Consider the following 19,802-nt stretch of genomic DNA (forward strand, 5'->3'; position numbering starts at 1 on the left):
TTTACCACTACATACCAACATAATGCAACAGGGCTTCAGACTAACTTTTTTTACCAGAAGTACTGTAACCCCTGATGGCTACGCGTCAGTTTCATTCATTCTTCTGTAATTACACATGCAGACCACTAGGAGACAGTATCCACTAGGGGTGTCACGATTCTCCAAATCCTTGATTCGATTACATTTTTGATTCTAAGGTTTTGATTCGATTCACAGTATTTTTATTTGAAAGCACAAAAAATACTATGCCTAGACTTTTATGAAATATAATATCTGACCTTGATCCCGCAGATGCCCTGCCATGTTAGTCGTGCTGCCAGTGGAAAAAAATGCGCACATACCTGATAAAACTAAACTTCCTGTGAGATAAACATTCCTGTCAGTACCTTAAAAACGCGCTTTTATTACCGTCAGACGAGATTGTGAGACTATACCCCAATAAGTCATGTTTAAATGCTGTTTTCATAACTCTTAAGCAACTGAAATAAGTTGTTGTGAAACTTAAACAGATCTCAGTTAAGAGAAAAGACCGGTCCGGTCACAGACACGGCTCTGCTGTGCAAACGTGGATGCTATGATTGAGTTCAGCTGAAGGCGGGAGGCGCGTGCTGTTTTTTTTCCCATGCAAAGAGCAGCTTGCGTGGTGTCTCCTGCATCTGCCAGTCATTTCCGGACTCTCCCCCTCTCATACACATAGGCTGTTTCTCAATTCCAAGAACGCAAAGAACGGACTTGCGTCCTCGTGGAGATCGGTCTTGCCAGGCGACATTGGAAGAACGAACTCGGAAGTTTTGCCGCAATGACTTCTGGGGCGTAAAGCGATTTCAGCAAGTCTGCACTCGATGCATCCTCGATATCAAGAACACATCCGGGTATTTTCATGCGTCCTCTGTCCTTGCGTTCTTGAGAATTGGAATGAACTTAGACCGTTAATGATGACGTAGAGCGAGAACACGAGGACGCAAGATCGCTGAAGAACGCATATTGAGAAACAGCCATAGGCCTACACACTGGTGGGCTCCCAATCTACTTGTCTTTAAAAGTGCAGTGTGTACATTTTAGCGGCATCTAGTGGTGAGGTTGCGAATTGCAACCAACGGCTCAGGCCACTGCTCACCCCTCACTTTTGAAACACATAGAGAAGCTATGGGTAGCCACCACCGGAAAAACATGTCAACTTAGTAAAAACACTTTGTCCGTTATGGGCTTCTGTAGAAACTGCACAAAATGAAGACTTCCATGAAAGGGGACCGTCGGTGTATCTGTATAAAAACGTCTCATTCTAAGGTAATAAACACATAACAGTTCATTGCGGAAGGTCATTTTACACCCCTGAAAATATAGTTTTGTATATTATTTTGGATTTCTGTCAAGAGATCCTTCTAAAAATTACACACTGCATCTTTAAACATAAAATAACAACTAGAAGAAATTCCAAATTTGTAGGTCACACTTACGCAGATAAGATGTTTGCACAAAAACTGGTAAAAAAATGCAATCATTTGGTCGTAGTCTGGAGCCCTTATATATGTTGTGGTGTTTACTGCTAGTCAGACAACTGTCCATAATAAAAAAGGTCCACTTTTATCCCACGATGGCGCTGTTGTCTCTCTCTCTTTCTCTCTCTCTTTTTTTCTCTCTGTATCTCTCTCTCTTATTTCACACTGCTTCTGAATAATTTCTTTCCACTGAAATGGGTGAAATTGTGCAGAACACAAGGCCTGTGCAATGATTATCCTGATGGATAGTACAATGATGAGATGACTCATATGTTGTCGCTAATAGACTTTTTTTATTTTTTCGCTCTCCCCTGAGACTTCTACCTCAGCCCCAAATGTGACATCACTTTGCTAAGATTTGTGACCACAGAATGAAATCAAGGAGGAAAGACATCTTCTTGTTATTCCCTTTTGCCATGTGAACCAATGAGGCAAACGGTCAAGCATAGATATTTTTCTCTATTTTCTCTCTTGGTTGGGTACTGAAGAGCTTTGGGGTTTAATTAAAGTCTCATATGAGTTGCTATATAACTCAGATACTTGGATCCCTGTCAAAAGTTAATCAAATTGAAGTCTATATATATAATCATATTGCAGTCTTATAGAAAAGGCTTTATTTTAAAGAGATAACAGAGATTATGAAAAATGTTTTAAAACAGCATTTTAGCATACAAAGTAATTTTAGGTAAAAAGACAGAATCATTAATGGAAATACTTTAATTACTGTTCATTTCAGTGAAAACATTTTATGTGACACCATTCCTAAAATAATGATGCAACATTGCGGTAATCGTTGAAATCAAGTTTAAGCTTAAAATGGTCATTTTGTGGCATGAACTTCTCATGTTTGATCTCCGTGAAATGTAAACCCAAACCTCTTCTCTGAGATGTTTGATGTGCCAGATTTGAGGTTCACTGGTTAAGACAGATCCGCTGACAGGCCCTTATTATTCCAGACACGATTCCATTATAGATGGCAAATTTCGGGTCATCAAACTACATCAAAGAACATAGACATTCACATCTTACCAGTGAAAAAGGGGGACTTTGGCTTTTATACTTCTGAATTACACTGAGATGCATCTGTAATGTGTTAAATTGCTGTACACAGGAAGTGTGCTCTTAGACATGAGGCTTTTACAGGCATTTGGGAATCGAATAATCAGATTTAGGTTTTAGTGCTGAAATAAAAACATTAATTTGAAGAACGCAATTTTCTCCCTTGTGTTGATGGATTTCCTATTGAAATTGATGGTTGATAGCTTTTTAAAAAGAATTTACAGCTCTGAAAACTATGATTTGCTGAACTGTATACTGTTGTTTTGGTACGTGATATTAGAGAGAACACCTTATTTCTAGAAAGCATTTCATTGGATAAAAGGTGCATTTAAGTTGTGTCACAAGTATGCTTGGTCGATTATAGTGACCTAGAAAGCTGTGCATTAGTATGTAAATGTTTTTACCAAAATCCCAGAATTGAGACCTGAGATCTAACTTAAAGGGGACAAATCATGAAAATCCGACTTTTTCCATGTTTAATTGCTGGGTCCCCAGTGCTTCTATCAACCTAGAAAATGTGAAAAAGATCAGGAGTTAGCTACGCTCCGTTTGTTTGAAAACAGTTCAAACATCAACAAAAAGTGACGTCACACAGATTCGCTTAGAGCGCCTTTAAAGGAATAGTCTACTCATTTTCAATATTAAAATATGTTATTACCTTAAAGGTATAGCGGAAGATTTTCGTTTTCCGGGTGGATCACCTCTGTTATTGGTCATCCCAGATGTCAATCATTCTGATTATATGTTGACGTATAACCGTCGTACGTGCTCGCCTCTCGGTTCGCTTTCTGCACATGCGCACTTTCACGTGTATGTGTGTTGTGCTACGGGTTCAACCATTCATTGAAGCTCGCATTCTCGCTGTGGTTTTTTTTTTCAAAATGTCTGAGAGTCGCAAGAGAAAAAGTGTCTTCGAATTGTATGACAAGAAGAGAAAGGACTATAAAGAAAGAAACAAGACCAGAGTGTTTATGGGAGACTATTTCACACGCTGGCTGCTGGTGTGAGCTAAAAGGACAGGTTGGGCTTCCCACGCGAAGTTTCTACAGGAAAGGTACATTCTGTCATGCTATTTGGAGAAATCCATTTAAAATCACTGCTAGTAAAGTTGATGTAAGTTATGATTAGCGATGCTAGCCCTGGCACGAGTCACGAACCGCACAGACACGGTAAACATGCCGACAGCAACTTGTAAACAGAGCGAATAGAAGAACTAGGCTCCTGCATGCTCTCTCTCTCTCTCTCTCTCTCTTTGTCTCGTGCACGCGTTTAACAGGCGTTCCCTCTCGGGAGGAGGTAGAGAGTTTTGTGTGCATTTTTTAAAAAATACGGAGGGGCGGTTCTTTTAAATAATTCGGGAAAATCTTCCGCTATACCTTTAACTAAGAATTGTTGATACATCCCTCTATCATCTGTGTGCGTGCACGTAAGCGTTGGAGCGCGCTGCGACGCTTCGATAGCATTTAGCTTAGCCCCATTCATTCAATGGTACCATTTAGAGATAAAGTTAGAAGTGACCAAACACATCAACGTTTTTCCTATTTAAGACGAGTAGTTATACGAGCAAGTTTGGTGGTACAAAATAAAATGTAGCGCTTTTCTAAGCGGATTTAAAAGAGGAACTATTGTATGGCGTAATAGGACTTTTGGGAGTACTTCGACTCGGCGCAGTAACACCCTCCCTCTCCCATTATGAGAGGGAGAAGGGGAGCGGACTTTTCAGGCGAGTCGAAGTACTCCCAAAAGTGCTATTACGCCATACAATATAGTTCCTCTTTTAAATCCGCTTAGAAAAGCGCTACGTTTTATTTTGTACCACCAAACTTGCTCGTATAACTACTCGTCTTAAATAGGAAAAACGTTGATGTGTTTGGTCACTTCTAACTTTATCTCTAAATGGTACAATTGAATGAATGGGGCTAAGCTAAATGCTATCGAAGCGTCGCAGCGCGCTCCAGCGCTTACTTGCACGCACACAGATGATAGAGGGATGTATCAACAATTCTTAGTTAAGGTAATAACATATTTTAATATTGAAAATGAGTAGACTATTCCTTTAATGCTAGACTTACATTAATGTGATTTTGACTTCATAGGATTTTTAAAAGTTATTTTGTTAAGCATGCTAATATTTAGCGCTTAGACCAAGAGAAGAAGCGTTTATATAAGCTTTTATCTCTAAAAAATAATGTCTATAACTTTTAAAGTTCATGTCCATTAACTGGCTCAGTCTAACTCAAACAAATTGAGTCTTTAATCAAAATGGACACGTATTGAGTCTTTTTCCTATCATTTCAAATATTTTATGAAAAACCATATGTATTATGTCTGTGGAGACATCATTATACAGAGCTTTGACAGTTCTCCTATCTCTCATTGTGAAAATAATGTAGCAAAGTCCAATTTTTTAAGCGTTTTTGAAAACTCAATGGGAAATGTGTCATACCTGATAAATGTGAAAAAGGAGAAGATTCAATTTTAATGGAAAAAATGAACTATTCATTGGCCTGAATTGTCCTCTGCGATCAGTTCAGTGCTGAACAGAGCAAAGAGTCTCGGTGTCTGTCAGATTTAATACGCTGTGAGAGCATTACAATGACTTGCGCTCTGCTGTGATGTTGAAGGGCTCTTTGACTGCTTAGATCATTAAGACAAGTGTTGAGAAAATACTCTTTCTTATGTTATTATGATATTACTGATTTGGTTCTGTTTTGATTCAATTACTATTGATGTACAGTGTGTGGCTTTATGTTATTGGCACTTACAAATAAGATACAAATTCAGGGTTCCCACACCTTAGTTAACTTCAAATTCAAGGACCTTTCAAGGACTTTCCAGGTCCAATACCCTCAAATTCAAGGACTAAATGTGGGGACACATTTCAAGGGAGAGCAAGTCTTATCTTTTAAGATACATTGTTACAGTTCCCTTTCGAGGGAACTCGCGCTGCGTCACTGCGGTGACACTGTGGGGACGCCTCAAGGGGTAAGTGCATCTGAATGTGTATATCAAATTCAACCAATGGTGAGGCTTAATGACAAAGACAGGGTGACGTGGGGGCCAGGAAGTATATCGCTATCTGAAATATTGCCAAAGACGGCGTTACAGGGATGCAGGAAGTATGGCAAGGGAGACGCAGTGTCTCGTTCCCTTCTCAGGGAACAACAGTTTTATACGTAACCAGAGAGGTTTTCATGTGTAAAACACAACTATGCAAAAAAGCATTTTGGTATGAATCAACATTCGCATTCAGAAGATATAAGCATTTAAAGTGAACAGTTTAGCACGTGTGCTTAAAAAGTGTAGAAATTTTATGATATTATACTACACCACAGAGTGAATAATATGGATTTTTACCAGAAAACTTCTTGCATAAAATAGATTCAACCACTTCCAATGACCTGTATCTATATTTGTATATTTTTAAAAACCTTGATTTTTTTCCCCCCAGATTCACAAACTTTCAAGGACCCGTGGGAACCCTGCAAATTGTATTTTAAAGCATAACAGACACAAAATACATCTTTTTTATGTGAATTTGTAGATATGTTTAATAAACTGTTATATTGTCTAACTTAACATTTACTGGCATGAGAAGAAAATGCTGAGTAAGATTTACAAATCCAGACATTTGGTTACATTGGATTGTTAATTTGACCCAAGGGCTGTCATGATTATGAAATTTGGCTGACAGTTAATTGTCTAATAAATTGTGACGTTTATGACAATTAATTGCCTGTTTTAGAGCTTTGGCGATTATGACGATTAATTGACTGTTTTATTGCTTTGACATTTAATTCTCATACTTTTTGTTTGTTTATAAAATAATTTTCACACATTGTTGTGATTATTTAAATTAAACATTTTGCAAGGTTTGCCTGGCAGTAAATATTAATACACATAACACATAATGTCTTATTTATACAGGCGCTGCAGCTCCCCCTTGTGTTTTTTAGAGGGATGTGCAATCATTACGGTGATCTGAAATCATCGCGATGAGGTCAAACAATCGCGATGAGATGATTATTTAATCATTGTGACAGCCCTAATTGACCCAACAATGTGTTAAAACAACCCAGCATTATGGGTATAGACAAACAACCCAGCATAGGTTAAATTACAACCAAGGGGTTCAACCCAAATTTTTACCCAATGCTGGGTTGAAAAACACATTTTGTTCTTCTCTGTCTTGATCTTTTCAACTACATCCAAATGTTAAAATAAAGTCCATTAAACTGACTTATCATTGTGGTAAAAATTATTAATTATTTTAAAGAACAAATAACATATAAAATAGCCTATAAAATTGTGTCCCACAACCCTGTTGTTTCATGAATTTGTCCCCTTACAAAACATATAGCAACCAGACAAACCAATATTTGGCTCCATATATGGTCACATATATTAAATACACTGTCAGTCACTTTGGATAAAAATGCATATTAAATATGCAAATATGCAGATATGCAAAACCTCTTAGTGCATCTGACATGTTTTTGTGAATGACATTTACAAGATCAGATTCTTTATTTATCAGATTCTTAATGGATTTTGCCAACAAACCAGTATTTCTAGATGTATTTGATAAACGTATATTATAAGCTGAGAGCTTTCGCTCAATATCTTTATCAAATTTTTAAAGGAGGTGGCATTTAGTGGCTTTTGCATCTGTGCTCCTCAGCTGTAAATAAATGTAAATGTAGCTGTGAGTAGTGCAGTAATCAAACTTTTTGTCCCTTTTGACAGAGAAAGTCAGTAATAGTGAGCAGTGTGATCGTGCTGCTGTGTCTGTTTCTGGTGGTGATGAATTACTCGGAGAAGCCGTATTTCCTGCTACAGCCTGTGTTTGGCCAGAGCTTCAGCAGAAACTGGATGTTCTCCCGGGTGCCACACAAAGCCTTCAAACCCCACCACGGATACCTCAGCATCCCCAAACAGGAGGTGAGACTTGAGGACAATTATGCAACTCAATCCGAATGCCATTACTGAGGCCCACACTTGGTATTAAGATGCATTTTGGTCAATCGGATGACAAGTGGATGAGATAGACCATTCCTAGGGTTTTAATCCACCTCTTTTGTCCACTTTCAGCCGCTTCTGTCCTAATTATTCGTGGGAATGATCTATGGGCGAATCCTTCTGCTTTCATTAAAATGTAAGAAGGAGAAATTATGGGTTTAAGTTGAATTGAACAATTACATTATATATGATGTCAGAGCACTGCTGCGTTTGTTGTTAGTAAACATGCTGCACAACGTTTTGTAGATATACATGTAAGGGTTTTTTAAGATGTTTTCTTCAGAGCAAAAGTTCTTGCAATTTTCACACGCTCGCAAAATTAAACAAAAAATGAAAGAGGCAGCAACAAGCCGTGCGACAAACACTGTGTGTTCCCGGTAGATGTCAGGACCGTAGTAAAAACATTGTGCTCGGTAAATCACTTACTAGATCAGTAGGCAGAGAGTAGTAAAAAAAGTCCTTATCAATCTAAAATCACAGTTTGAGTCATTTATAACATATGTTGGGAAAAAGCAACACTCGTCAAACATAATCATTATAAATATTTTTATTACCATAAAAATACCTGTAAATGTTTGAAGAACAGCGATATAAATAGGCTTACACATTTCCTGAAGCTTCATGTGTAAATGGTAATTTTTCTGCGGCGCATATTGAGTTTTTGCACGAAAACTGAAAAAGAGGAGCCAAGGCCGAAAACCGAAACACAGAAAGAAATTATTATGCCAATTATTAGTACCATTGCATTTATGGCTATCACTGTGTACCAACTTTACTAGGGGTGTGACGGATCACAAAACTCACAGTTCGGATCACATTACAGTTTTTGAGGCACGGATCGAATTATTTTTGGATCAGCAAAAAGGGGGTGGGGAATATCTAATAACAAATAAAGAAATTGCAAACATTAATAAAAAAGAACAAAGTTGCACATTAAGCAAGGTTTGAAATTAGCATTAGGTATAGAAATCGAATTCAATGAGTCATAACACTGTCTTTATTGTATAAATTAAATATAATTATTATTATTTTTAGAGCTACAGAAGTGATTTTCTCTTTGTCTTTGGTTGTTTGATTAACATAATGACACAGACTTAAGTAGGTTAATTGAGGTTACTGTCTCTTTAAAACCAAATCTCCAACCGCAGATGTTGCTTCAGACAAGCACGTGCAGGTTGGGGTTTCTGTTTGCATCATCACAACATTTTGGCCGTATTGTTTTGGTGATAAAAGTCTTTCAGACTAAATTTTTCGGTGGCCGAATATTCGGTGCATCCCTAATCGTTACACCCCTATTTTGAAGTGGACAAGCTCAAAACCCTGTTTATACCTGTATTTAACATTGTCCACTAATGATCTGATGATCTGAAAACATTTAAATATCATGTGTAAAGGTTTTGAGCAGTATATTTGAAAAGATGTACAAGTACGGTCAGTGTGTATTTTACCATGTACAATAAATAAAAGTATGAATAATGTATAATCATTTATTCTGTTCACGCTATCAAAGCATCTCAAATTCAAGGCACCAATGTTTATTTTTTGTCATCTTTAAATAAGCTTGTTTACGTAGCAATGCAATACTTCCTGTTATTCTGCATCCTGAGAAATCAACATTTGACTTTTCTGACTTCTGTTTGTTTTTAACTCATTCCCCGCCTTTGACGAGTTATTTCGTCAATTAAAAGAAAACATTTGCATAAAAAAAACGTGTTCCTGATGAGTTTTTATGATTATCTGTAATACCGCGATTATCCACTAGATGGCGCCCAATTTGTAAAAAAACTGAAGCAAAAAATCATTTTTTAATTTTACACTCTGTGTATGTTTTGATAATCATTCTGAATCTGATCTCTATAATAGCCATATAGCCAAATTTAAGAGTTTATAAGCAGAGAAAAAATAAAGATAGGATGAAACGTTTTTTCACCTGTTTTGTTTGTTTGTTTGAAAGCAGAGGGTCTGTTCTTTCATTTGATATATTTGTATGTTTAAATATTTTTAGAAGGAAATTTCTGGAAGGCATTTTGTAAAACATTTGTGAAAATCACAAAAATGCTGGTGGGCAACTTTTCACAAAAAAGGCTGGCGGGGAATGAGTTAAAGGGTTCATTTCAAAAGAAATCAAAATTTCCTTGATATTTCAATATAAAATCTCAATGTGCTATCAAAAAATATTACTTAACTCAAGTATCTCACCAGTTCAAAAAGATCATTAATGAAACTAAGCTGGAGAAATTATTTTGAATTCAGAGGCTAAAAATACATGATTGCCTTCATTTACATGACATCAACACCTGTTCCAGTCACTGAGGTAAAGAAACATGCAGAAAAAAAACATTTATAAGCAAAGATAAATTCTTTGCTTATAAATCACGTATACAGGTCTTAATTTGCTTTGTATGTTAGTCAGGTTGTGAGATATTCACCTAAGAGACAAATTAATTTAGAAATTAATTAACACACTCAGTCTTTTGTACCATGCCAAGAAGTGGTTGGAAATGTTTCAAAGCAAGTACAGAAAAAAAAACATATATTACCCAGTACTGATGAGTTAAGACTGCATTCTAATAGCATACATATTTATGAGGGTGTTAGCAATAGTTTAGGATATTGTGCCTCAAGATGTTGTTAAGGATGTTTGGATGATGAAAGAATCTGGTGCCCAAATGTTTAGAGATAGTAGAGTTTGCCAAGTCTTTGCTCTCATATTCAAGGTCATTGGAGAGGCTTTTACACACACAGATGAGGCTTTGACTCATAACTGCCAAGTTTATGCAGTTTCAAGTGCTCAGGTGATTTATAGCTACAATTAGTCTGAGGGTTTGCTTGTTTCCCTTCTCACAATGGAGCAGAATATTAAAGATGGACCAGAAATTTTAATTGAATTTATTAGTCTAAAATGATTCACTGCGCATCTTTCTTTTTAATTGCTGTATTGAATTGATGAAATGGGTCGGGATGATCAATTAAAATGTTTTGGTGCCTGTGAATTCTATGTATTGTATGAACAAACATAAGGTCAGGAAGGGTCTGGGTGGTAATGCTGTGCTGAATACCTTTGTCAAGGTTACGTTGTCATAAAAGTCATGCTTCAGTGAAAAGTCTTTTAGTTGCCAAGCAGCCTGTCTTATCCTCCAAATAATTGAGCTCTTTTAAAGTCACAAAACTTCCCTCACCGAAAGCTGTTTATATTATAAAGCACAGAAAACCAATCAGATGGAAAATGTGACTGACAGTTTCATGAAGTACACTTAGTGTAGTACACTTAGGTCTATTTAGTGTTTAACACATATTGCCATATTTAAATCCATGCCACATATTTCTTCCCTCACAAAAAGACACATTGCTTCTTGTGTTTAAAGGACATCTGCATAAACTGAATAAATAAAGGAAATGAGTAAAAGCTAAAGAAATTAATTGCATTTGACCAGACACTAAAATTCAGTCAGATAACAATGCACAGAAATAATTGTTCAACAGCAGATTGTGATTTTGATATATGATTTAGATATGAAATTTTTCTAGTGTGGCATTTGGTAACTGTTATAAAGTAAGTTTTTTTTGTTTTGTTTGGTGAGTTTTCCTCATGTAGCACATGGCTTCAGGAACAAGGTTTGTAAAAAACTGTAAAAAAAAGACCATTGGTGAAAAGTGAAGCCGGCAGTGTCCTGATACGGCGCTGACATCTTGGGTCTTGAGTCTGTGCAGTAGAGATTTCGCGACCAGTCCTGCGCAGTAGTGAGCAGGAAGTAAAGCCGCGAAATCAAGACCCCGTTCTTGCTCTCGCAGAATGCGCATATCACACGATATCACAGCTGTCAATCATGACGTGACACCATGTTTTTATATCATTAAATAACTAACTAAACACAAACTTATTTTAAAAACAAACATTTGAATTTACAGCAGCGTGATAAAAACTACAGTAAATGACAGAAACCAGATTCAGAAAAAAGATAATTGAAGTGTAATTAAATTTTTTAGTTGGTCTCAAGTCCCATTGAATAACATGGGGAGGCGGGACCAATCACTAGGGGCCGATCGAGACGTTTTGGCTTTTCACTTTTCAGGGCTTGTATGGCACGCTTGCTTTAATCTAAATAATTGTATACACAGCAAAATCTGGAACCTCAGAATAACTCTATAAGAGTTAATTTCAACACTTTAAAAGTGTCTCATGGGGTCCACTCCCAATAGAGTTATTTTAACACTTTTAAAGTGTTAGCAATTGACACTATACAGAGTTAAAAATCTAACTATAAATTGACACTAATCAGTGTTAAATATTTTTTATTTGTTAAAATTTAACTCCCTCTGTGTAATTTGTTAACTCCAATGTAGTGTTATTTTTTTTAATATGGTGCTAATATGGTAAATGTAAAGACAGAAACATATTAAGGTACTTTTGGGATAAAAAACTTTATTTTAAACAGTTTTTTTAATGTAACAGTACAGCAGTGTAATCTATCATTCTCATTATAAAACTGTTAAGGATTTTGTTTAATGTCATCTGATCAACATTTATTTATGGCAGAAAAATTGTCCTCAATGTATCATGCATTTAAGTGTTCATTAAATTAACATATTAACATTTGAGACAACTAAAAAGCACATTCCCAATGTATAACAACAGTAAACACAGTTTATGGGATGCTTCAGTTCATACAAACAAGTTTGACTTCATTTCAATCCAAAATCCATGTTTGTCTTCACATATTAACAGCGCAGAATATGATGATCCAGTAGCTGTAAGAGGTGATATGATCCTCGACGGTCAGACCTTCAGACTGGATATTTAACTTTTCTGTTAATAAAACAAAAATAAAAGGGAAAATTTCAGTATTAAAAAACAATACAAAATGCAAAAAAAAAAAAACAATTTATGTTTTGCACAAAATACTCACTTTGTTATAAAATTGCTCAACAATTAAAGGTGCAGTGTGTAATTTTTAAAAGGATCTCTTGACAAGAATGCTAAATAATATACAAAACTATATTATAAGGGCTGTATAAAGACCTTTTAATAATGAACCATTTTGTTTTTATTACCTTAGAATGAGACGTTTTTATCTACATACACCGAGGGCCCCCTTACGTGGAAGCCGCCATTTTGTGCCGCCATGTTTCTACAGAAGCCACAAACTTTTTTTACTAAATTGTCTCAGTCGATGACATGTTTTTCCGGTGGCGGCTACTGTAGCTTCTCTATGCATTTCAAAAGCAAGGGAAGAGCAGTGGACTGAGCCATGGGTTGCAATTCGCAACCTCACCACTAGATGTCGCTAAAATTTACACACTGCACCTTTAAAGAGAACGTTGAATTGTTTTAGCGATGACAGGCTATATCTTCTCATCTGAAATGATGGAGTGTGGGCGCTGTACTCCAGTTCTTCACTTTCACAGTGAAACATGCTCACCTGTCAGATGCGTGCGTGTGTCTGTCAGCTCCGAGCAGATGAATGCTTCTCATCTCTTTGCTGATGTTCCTGTCAATACCAACACTTTTACACTTCTGCCAGACACCGACGTGGTTTGGTACCAGTGGTAGTAGTCTGTCCAGGTACTTTTCAATGCAACCGATCCGAATGCTGTACAATTTGTAGTGTCATTAGTATATCATCATCATCATATGTTGGGATCTGTCATTTAAAGGGGACATTTCACAAGACTTTTTTAAGATGTCGAATTAATCTTTGGGGTCCCCAGAGTACATATGTATAGTTTTGGCTCAAAATACTATAGATAATTTCTTATAAAATTGCCACTTTGTAAGTGGCAAATTGTGACGTTTTTGGTTGTGTCCTTTAAAATGCAAATGAGCTGATCTCTGCACTAAATGGCAGTGGTATGGTTGAATAGTGCAGATTAAGGGGCAGTATTATCCACTTCTGACATCACAAGGGGAGCCAAATTTCAATGACCTATTTTTTTCACATACTTGCAAAGAATGGTTTACCAAAACTAAGTTACTGGGTTGATTTTTTTCCCCATTTTTTAGGTTGATAGAAGCACTGGGGACCCAATTATAGCACTTAAACATCTGAAAAAGTCTGCCATTTATCATTGTGAATGTCCCTTTTGAAATTATGTTTATACATCATTTGAAAGCTGAAATACGCTTTCCATTGATGTATGGTTTGTTAGGATAGGACAATATTTGACCGAGATAATCTGGAATCTGCTGGTGCAAAAAAATCAATAGCAACACATATTACTGATAATAAATTAATTTTTGATATATTTATTGTAGGAAATGTACTAAATATATTCATGGTATAATATATATTCATAAATCATGATCTTTACTTAAGAATCTATTGATTTTTGTTAAAAAAATAGTTTTGACTCATACAATGTATTTTTTTCAGCTACAAATATCCGTGCTACTTAAGGTTTTGTGTTCCAGTGTCACATTTAAGAATCTATTTATTGAAATATTTTGAATATTTGAGTGGAACTCATCATTTTACCTAATAACACTACAGTTTGTTTAAAAGTATTTTTATTAAAAAATTCATTTGTGCATTTAAATGATTTCAGGCAGGCAGTATAAGAATTTTTGGTTTGCAAAGAGGTTTTTATTCATGTCTTTTCAATCCTTTGCTACATTAAACTACATAGTGATTATGCAAATCTCTTAACCTTTTGATGTGCACATTTGAGAAGAAACAATACTGTGCTGCAGGAACCTACTTTAAAATTTTACATCAAATGGATATATTCATTTGATTTTCAAAATGTTTGAGATCCTGAATATCTAGGACAAATGGCCGTTTTTTATTTTGCGCCTTGTTGTATATCAAGATTGTCTGCACTTGACACATCAATGACCTTTTTTGAACATGAAGCAACTTGGCACGTCTCCATTTTCTGTTTAATTTCAAAATTATAATATCAAAGAACCATGAATTCAAAGAAAATATATTCATGGCGTATGGAAAAGAAAATTGAACTAGCGTGTCTTTGTAGTGGTGACTAGAAATAGGAAATGATTTTGTCTTCCTTGGTTCTCTTTATATTCAGAGAAAAAAAGCCACACAGTCACACAAAAACTATATTTCACAAATATTGCTTGTTGTTTAGATGCTTATGCAGTGCTATTGTAGCTTGCCATAATATAATAGCAGATGCAGGATATTCTTCCTGTTTTTCTCATCTCAACTTTAATGAAAAAATGCTATGTTATTTTCTCCAGGCTGCTGGACTAATGTGGTGTATCATTTAGTTTCTTTCTTGGGTTTCACAATAGCAGTGGATATGAGCATTAATATATTCTACTATCCAAACCTTCTGCTGCCCAAAGCCCAGTCATATCAATTTGCATTTCAAGCCACTATACTTTTCTACCCCTTAGAAACACGCATGAATCACAAGTAAATGATCTGCTTCAATGAAGACCGGCTCCACAATGCCCTGCGTACCATACAAACAACAAAATCAGGGTTCTTAAAGCAACTCAGACTTTTATCCACATGTCACAAAGCCTTGGGAATGAGCGAAGGCTTTTAGCTTTGCAGAATGACATCCAACATCAATAGGCCCCTTGCCTACCTGCAGGTAACATAAGGCAAAGTGTCAGCAAAATTCGTAGTGTGCCCCATGAATCATTCATTGCACTCCTGAGTGGTGGTCAGAAAGGTTAAGGTCATGGCCTCCTGTCAGGTGGTTGGAGACAGGTTGCTGTGTAAGCTGAGTTTGTGCTTTCTTGTTTGTGTGCTTTTACATTAATGTCCACCAAAAAAAAAAAGATATTTTGGTCATTATGAGTTTTTGATAAATTGAAAACCTGTGCATTCTTCAAACAAGTCTCTTTTTGTGTTCCTTTAGCTCAACTGGTAATGCATAGAGTTAGCAGCACAGTTTGTGGGTTCAATTCCCAGGTAACACACATACTGATAATATGTTTACAGTAGCTTAAATGCGCTGTAAGTCGCTTTGAATAAAGCATCTTCAATATGCAAATGTAAGGAAAGAAAATAATGTAAGTCTGATAGAATTTTTATTTAGGGGAAACTGTTCCTTTAAGTCACACTTTAATGATGAATTGTCATTGCAAAAATTCAAACATAATGTTGTTTTTACAAACCAAGTACCATTTATTTAACAAAATCTTGCACATTTTTCAAACAAAACTGTAGCAAAATTTAGATAAAGGGCCCTATTTTAACAATCTAAGTGCATTGTCTAAAGCGCACGGCGCACGTCCTCAACGGGCGTGTCGGAACCCACTTTTGCTAATTTAATGACAGGTAAAAATTGTTTATGCGCCAAGCCCACGGCCTAAAAGGGTTGTTCCTATTCACCTAATGAGTAATGGCCGTGTTTTGGGTGTAATGTGCAATAAACCAATGAGAGTCTCAGCTCTCATCCCCTTTAAAAGCAAGTTGCGAGTGGCGCCATGCCGATTTCCTATCTAGAAAGCAGAATGTGTAAACTGATAAACTAAGCGGAGGAAGAAGACCACCAGTTTAAAATTAATGTTAAAAAATTGTGTTGTTTTTATTTGTACTGAAATTATACATTTTTTGGATTAAAACCTTTAAAAGCCGTTTTCTTTCAGCTCTTTACGCCTTCTAACGTCTCATAATCGATCCTCATTTGTCCAAGAGACTCAATAATAATCTTTTACATTTTAATCCTTAAATTTTTCATATTTAAAAGCTTTTTTGCACTGCTGCAGATCCATGTGTGTGATAAGCAAACCCGCATTGTCGTCCCGTTTATAGACGCATATTTTTTATGCGCTCATTAAATAACAAAAACACTATTGCGCCATTGACTTTAGACTTTAGATCAGATTTTAGTTGCCTCAAAATAGCAACGTGCCAACAATGCACCTGAACAAACCTCGTTTTCAGACTAGAACGCTCATGGGCGCAACATTGGGTGCAAATGCATTTGCTATTTAAACAATGTGGCGCTAAACGTGAAAATGATCATTGCGCTGGGTTGAAGCAAAAGACACTTGCGTCGCGCATTGCGCTGCATTCTGCCAGGTGTATGATAGAGCCCAAAAAGTTGTAACATTTTCTGGTTGTTTCCAGAAAACTAACTCTTTGAATTAGTCTTTCCTAGCTGTTTTGTATTCCCTTAAAATACGCTTTACTTTACAATTTACTACTGTTTTGTCCTTGTTTGATGTAATCTTGAAGGTGAGTAGATGAGTGGGAACCTGTATGTCATAAGTGTATATAATCATCACAGGATTATGCTCCAGGATGACTTAATCTAATCAAAGACCATAAATGTGTCTTCACTGACATTTATTTTGACAGAAATATGTGACTTGCCCTTTAACAATGAGTGATGTTTAGACTGATAGCTGTACCAAGGACACAGTGCTTAAAACTAGGCCCTGCTGTCGGATAAATGCATAATACTGCACTTCACATGTATACTACATACATAGATTACCTAAAAATATTTGTAGTAATTTCTTAGTCTGTGAGGGACAAGCCAAATATTTGTTTGTTATTTACAGAAAATCTCTCTGCTGCAACTTTGAGATTTTATTCTCTTATGCATGTTTAAACTGGTATGTTTACTTACATGCAATATTTAACTGTAATGTCAAACCTGGCAAAGCTTTAGCAACCTATGCAAAGAGCATTAAAACCTATTTGTTATTATTATTGATTAGCAAGCATTTCAAACACAAAGTAATGAGTATTTCTTTAGGATGTGATGTGGTGTATTAGTATTCATTGTGTGTGTGTATGTTTCATATGTGCTGATTTAATATCACATGTATTGACATTTTCTTCAAGGATATACTTATAATACACCATTTATTTCATATAAGATGGTACCCTAATAAAGGAATTAGTGGATAAATTAAATCACCATCGTGGGCTAAACTTAGTTTAAATGATACAAAATTAGTAAGAAAAAACCCCTTCAATAATTCATATCATAAAACTAATAATGATGAAGATTAGATTAGATTGTTTTAAATTGTTGCAAGCAGTTAGATCAATATGCTTTTGTGAAGTGAGGCTGAAAATTGATCCCAGACTGAAGTCATTTTTCTTCAACATTTCTCTCCTGTAGTTTCTCATTAAAGATGTATGTGCATAATGTTTTTTTCACAATGCAGTAAAAATGTTGCAGAAAAAGAATTTTGATTCTAAACAAGATACTTTAAAAGTGTATATATAAAATCTATATATATATTAGCCCTCAAAAATTTAATATGGCATCAAAAATCAAATTATATTAGATTTTTGATTAAACACAGTGGGCCCTACACCTGGCGCAATGTGACGCCAAGCGTGACTCAAGTGTTTCTTATAGTTTTAGTTTGATGCATTTCTCATTTTAATGTCCCGCGTCAAATGCATTTGCACCCATCTGTTCGCACATCAGTTTAGGTGCGTTGCTATTTTGAGTAACTGAAAACGGTTGTGCCATTGACCAACTAAAACCTGGTCTAAAAAGTCAATGGTGCAGTATTTTTATTTTTTTTATTGTAAATATGCACAATGCGTGTACACTGCATGTTACACACACAGGGATGTGCATCAGCACACAAACATCCCAAATATTAAAAATGAAAGGATTACAATGTAAAAGATTATTAGTGTCTCCAACCCTGCTCCTGGTGAGCTGCCATCCTGCAGACTTCGGCTGCGTCCGAAAGCTTAAAGGTGCAGTGTGTAATTTTTAAAAGGATCTCTTGACAGAAATGCAAAATAATATACAAAACTATATTATCAGGGGTGTATAAAGACCTTTTTATAATGAACTGTATTGTTTTTATTACCTTAGAATGAGACGTTTTTATCTACATACACCGAGGGTCCCCTTACATGGAAGTCGCCATTTTGTGCCACCCTGTTTCTACAGAAGCCCTTAACAGACAAAGTTTTTTTACTAAGTTCTGTCCGTCGATTACATTTTTTTGGTGGTGGCTACCGTAGCTTCTCTATGCGTTTCAAAGTGAGGGAAGAGCAGTGGACTGAGCCGTTGGTTGCAATTCGCAACCTCACCATTAGATATCGCTAAAATTTACACAGAGCACCTTTAAGGTACATTCACATTATAAGCGACTTTGTCGCTGCGTGTCGCTCGTATGTTTCAAAAGAGGCGTTTCTATATCTGGTTGTCATAAGTAACATCCACTTCAGTCACTGACAAGAGCCGGATGACGTGAACTCCACTGCTTCGTTCTCATTGGTAGTCGCTCCCGAAAGTCACTCTTAATTTGCATAAAGTTAAACATTTCTAAACTTTCTCGCGTGACTGAATGGGCATGTCCAGTCGTGCGACAAAGTTGAGAAATGTTTAGGGAGGTGCGTCATTTTAAACTTTTCTATATAAATGACTGGATTGCACATGACGTCACAACTGTGAAGCCACCGCGCCGCCATGTTGGTATACCCAAACATTCTATTAAATCATTGGACGCGATCAGATTTTAATGATAAAACATCACTTTACTAGTCTTCGTTTTTATATCTGAAGTTACCCTGTAAATTATTACAACACAAACGTCCTAAGCATGTACATAGTTATTTACTGAAAGTTGTACATTTTAGTTTTTAATCAGTTATTATGTTGGCTTGACAAAGCCAACATACTGTTCTTCGATCTAAGCTTATTATTATTATTATTATTATTATTCTTCTGTTCATACTTTTTACCAATTGTAACTCCTCCTAGAGCTTTCAAGCTACACCCACAAAACTTTACAAAACTTTTAAGACTGGTCCGTAGATAGGTGCTATGCCTTTTCTAACTGATGGGACCTACCGAATTCCTAAACGGGGCGCTCAAACACCCCAAATTTTCCATTGACTTAACATTGCGACAAACTTTGACGGGTCATAGCTGCAAGCGAGAAATTTGTACAAACTTGTGGGTTACCACATTTGCAGAGGCTGGCAGGCTCTGTAAGAACATACATCACATTGGGGTGTAAGTTTCACCCCTGGGGTGTAGGAGGCCCCCAAAATTCCCCATTGACTTATAACGGGGCAGGAAACACGCCCATATAAGGGAATAAAAACGTTCCAGATGGAATATCTTCGCTTTACAGTGTCATAGAGACATGGGGGTGGGCTCATTTTACTCAGGCATCCAATCAGTCTCTCTGGATCATCCCATAGCAATTAAGCCACGCCCCTAGCAACCATTTTTGGGCACCCTAGCAACATCTCCCATAGACTTCCATTATAAAATGCCCAGATGGATATCTTTGCAGCACAGTGTCACAGAGACATG

The 19,802-nt window shown here is 36.3% G+C and overlaps 1 protein-coding gene across 2 annotated transcripts in view; it reads left to right on the forward strand.

The window, feature by feature from the left end:
* st6galnac3 (ST6 (alpha-N-acetyl-neuraminyl-2,3-beta-galactosyl-1,3)-N-acetylgalactosaminide alpha-2,6-sialyltransferase 3) overlaps positions 1-19,802 on the forward strand; it is a 90,390-nt gene that overhangs the window by 18,023 nt on the left and 52,565 nt on the right. For both annotated transcript variants that reach the window (XM_055202799.2, XM_055202800.1), the window contains exon 2: positions 7,305-7,499. In XM_055202799.2, coding sequence (XP_055058774.1) covers positions 7,305-7,499 — 195 coding nt within the window. The remainder of the gene's footprint in view (positions 1-7,304; positions 7,500-19,802) is intronic.

The sequence above is a fragment of the Misgurnus anguillicaudatus genome, chromosome 2 (assembly GCF_027580225.2).
Source record: "Misgurnus anguillicaudatus chromosome 2, ASM2758022v2, whole genome shotgun sequence".
Lineage (NCBI taxonomy): Eukaryota > Metazoa > Chordata > Actinopteri > Cypriniformes > Cobitidae > Misgurnus > Misgurnus anguillicaudatus.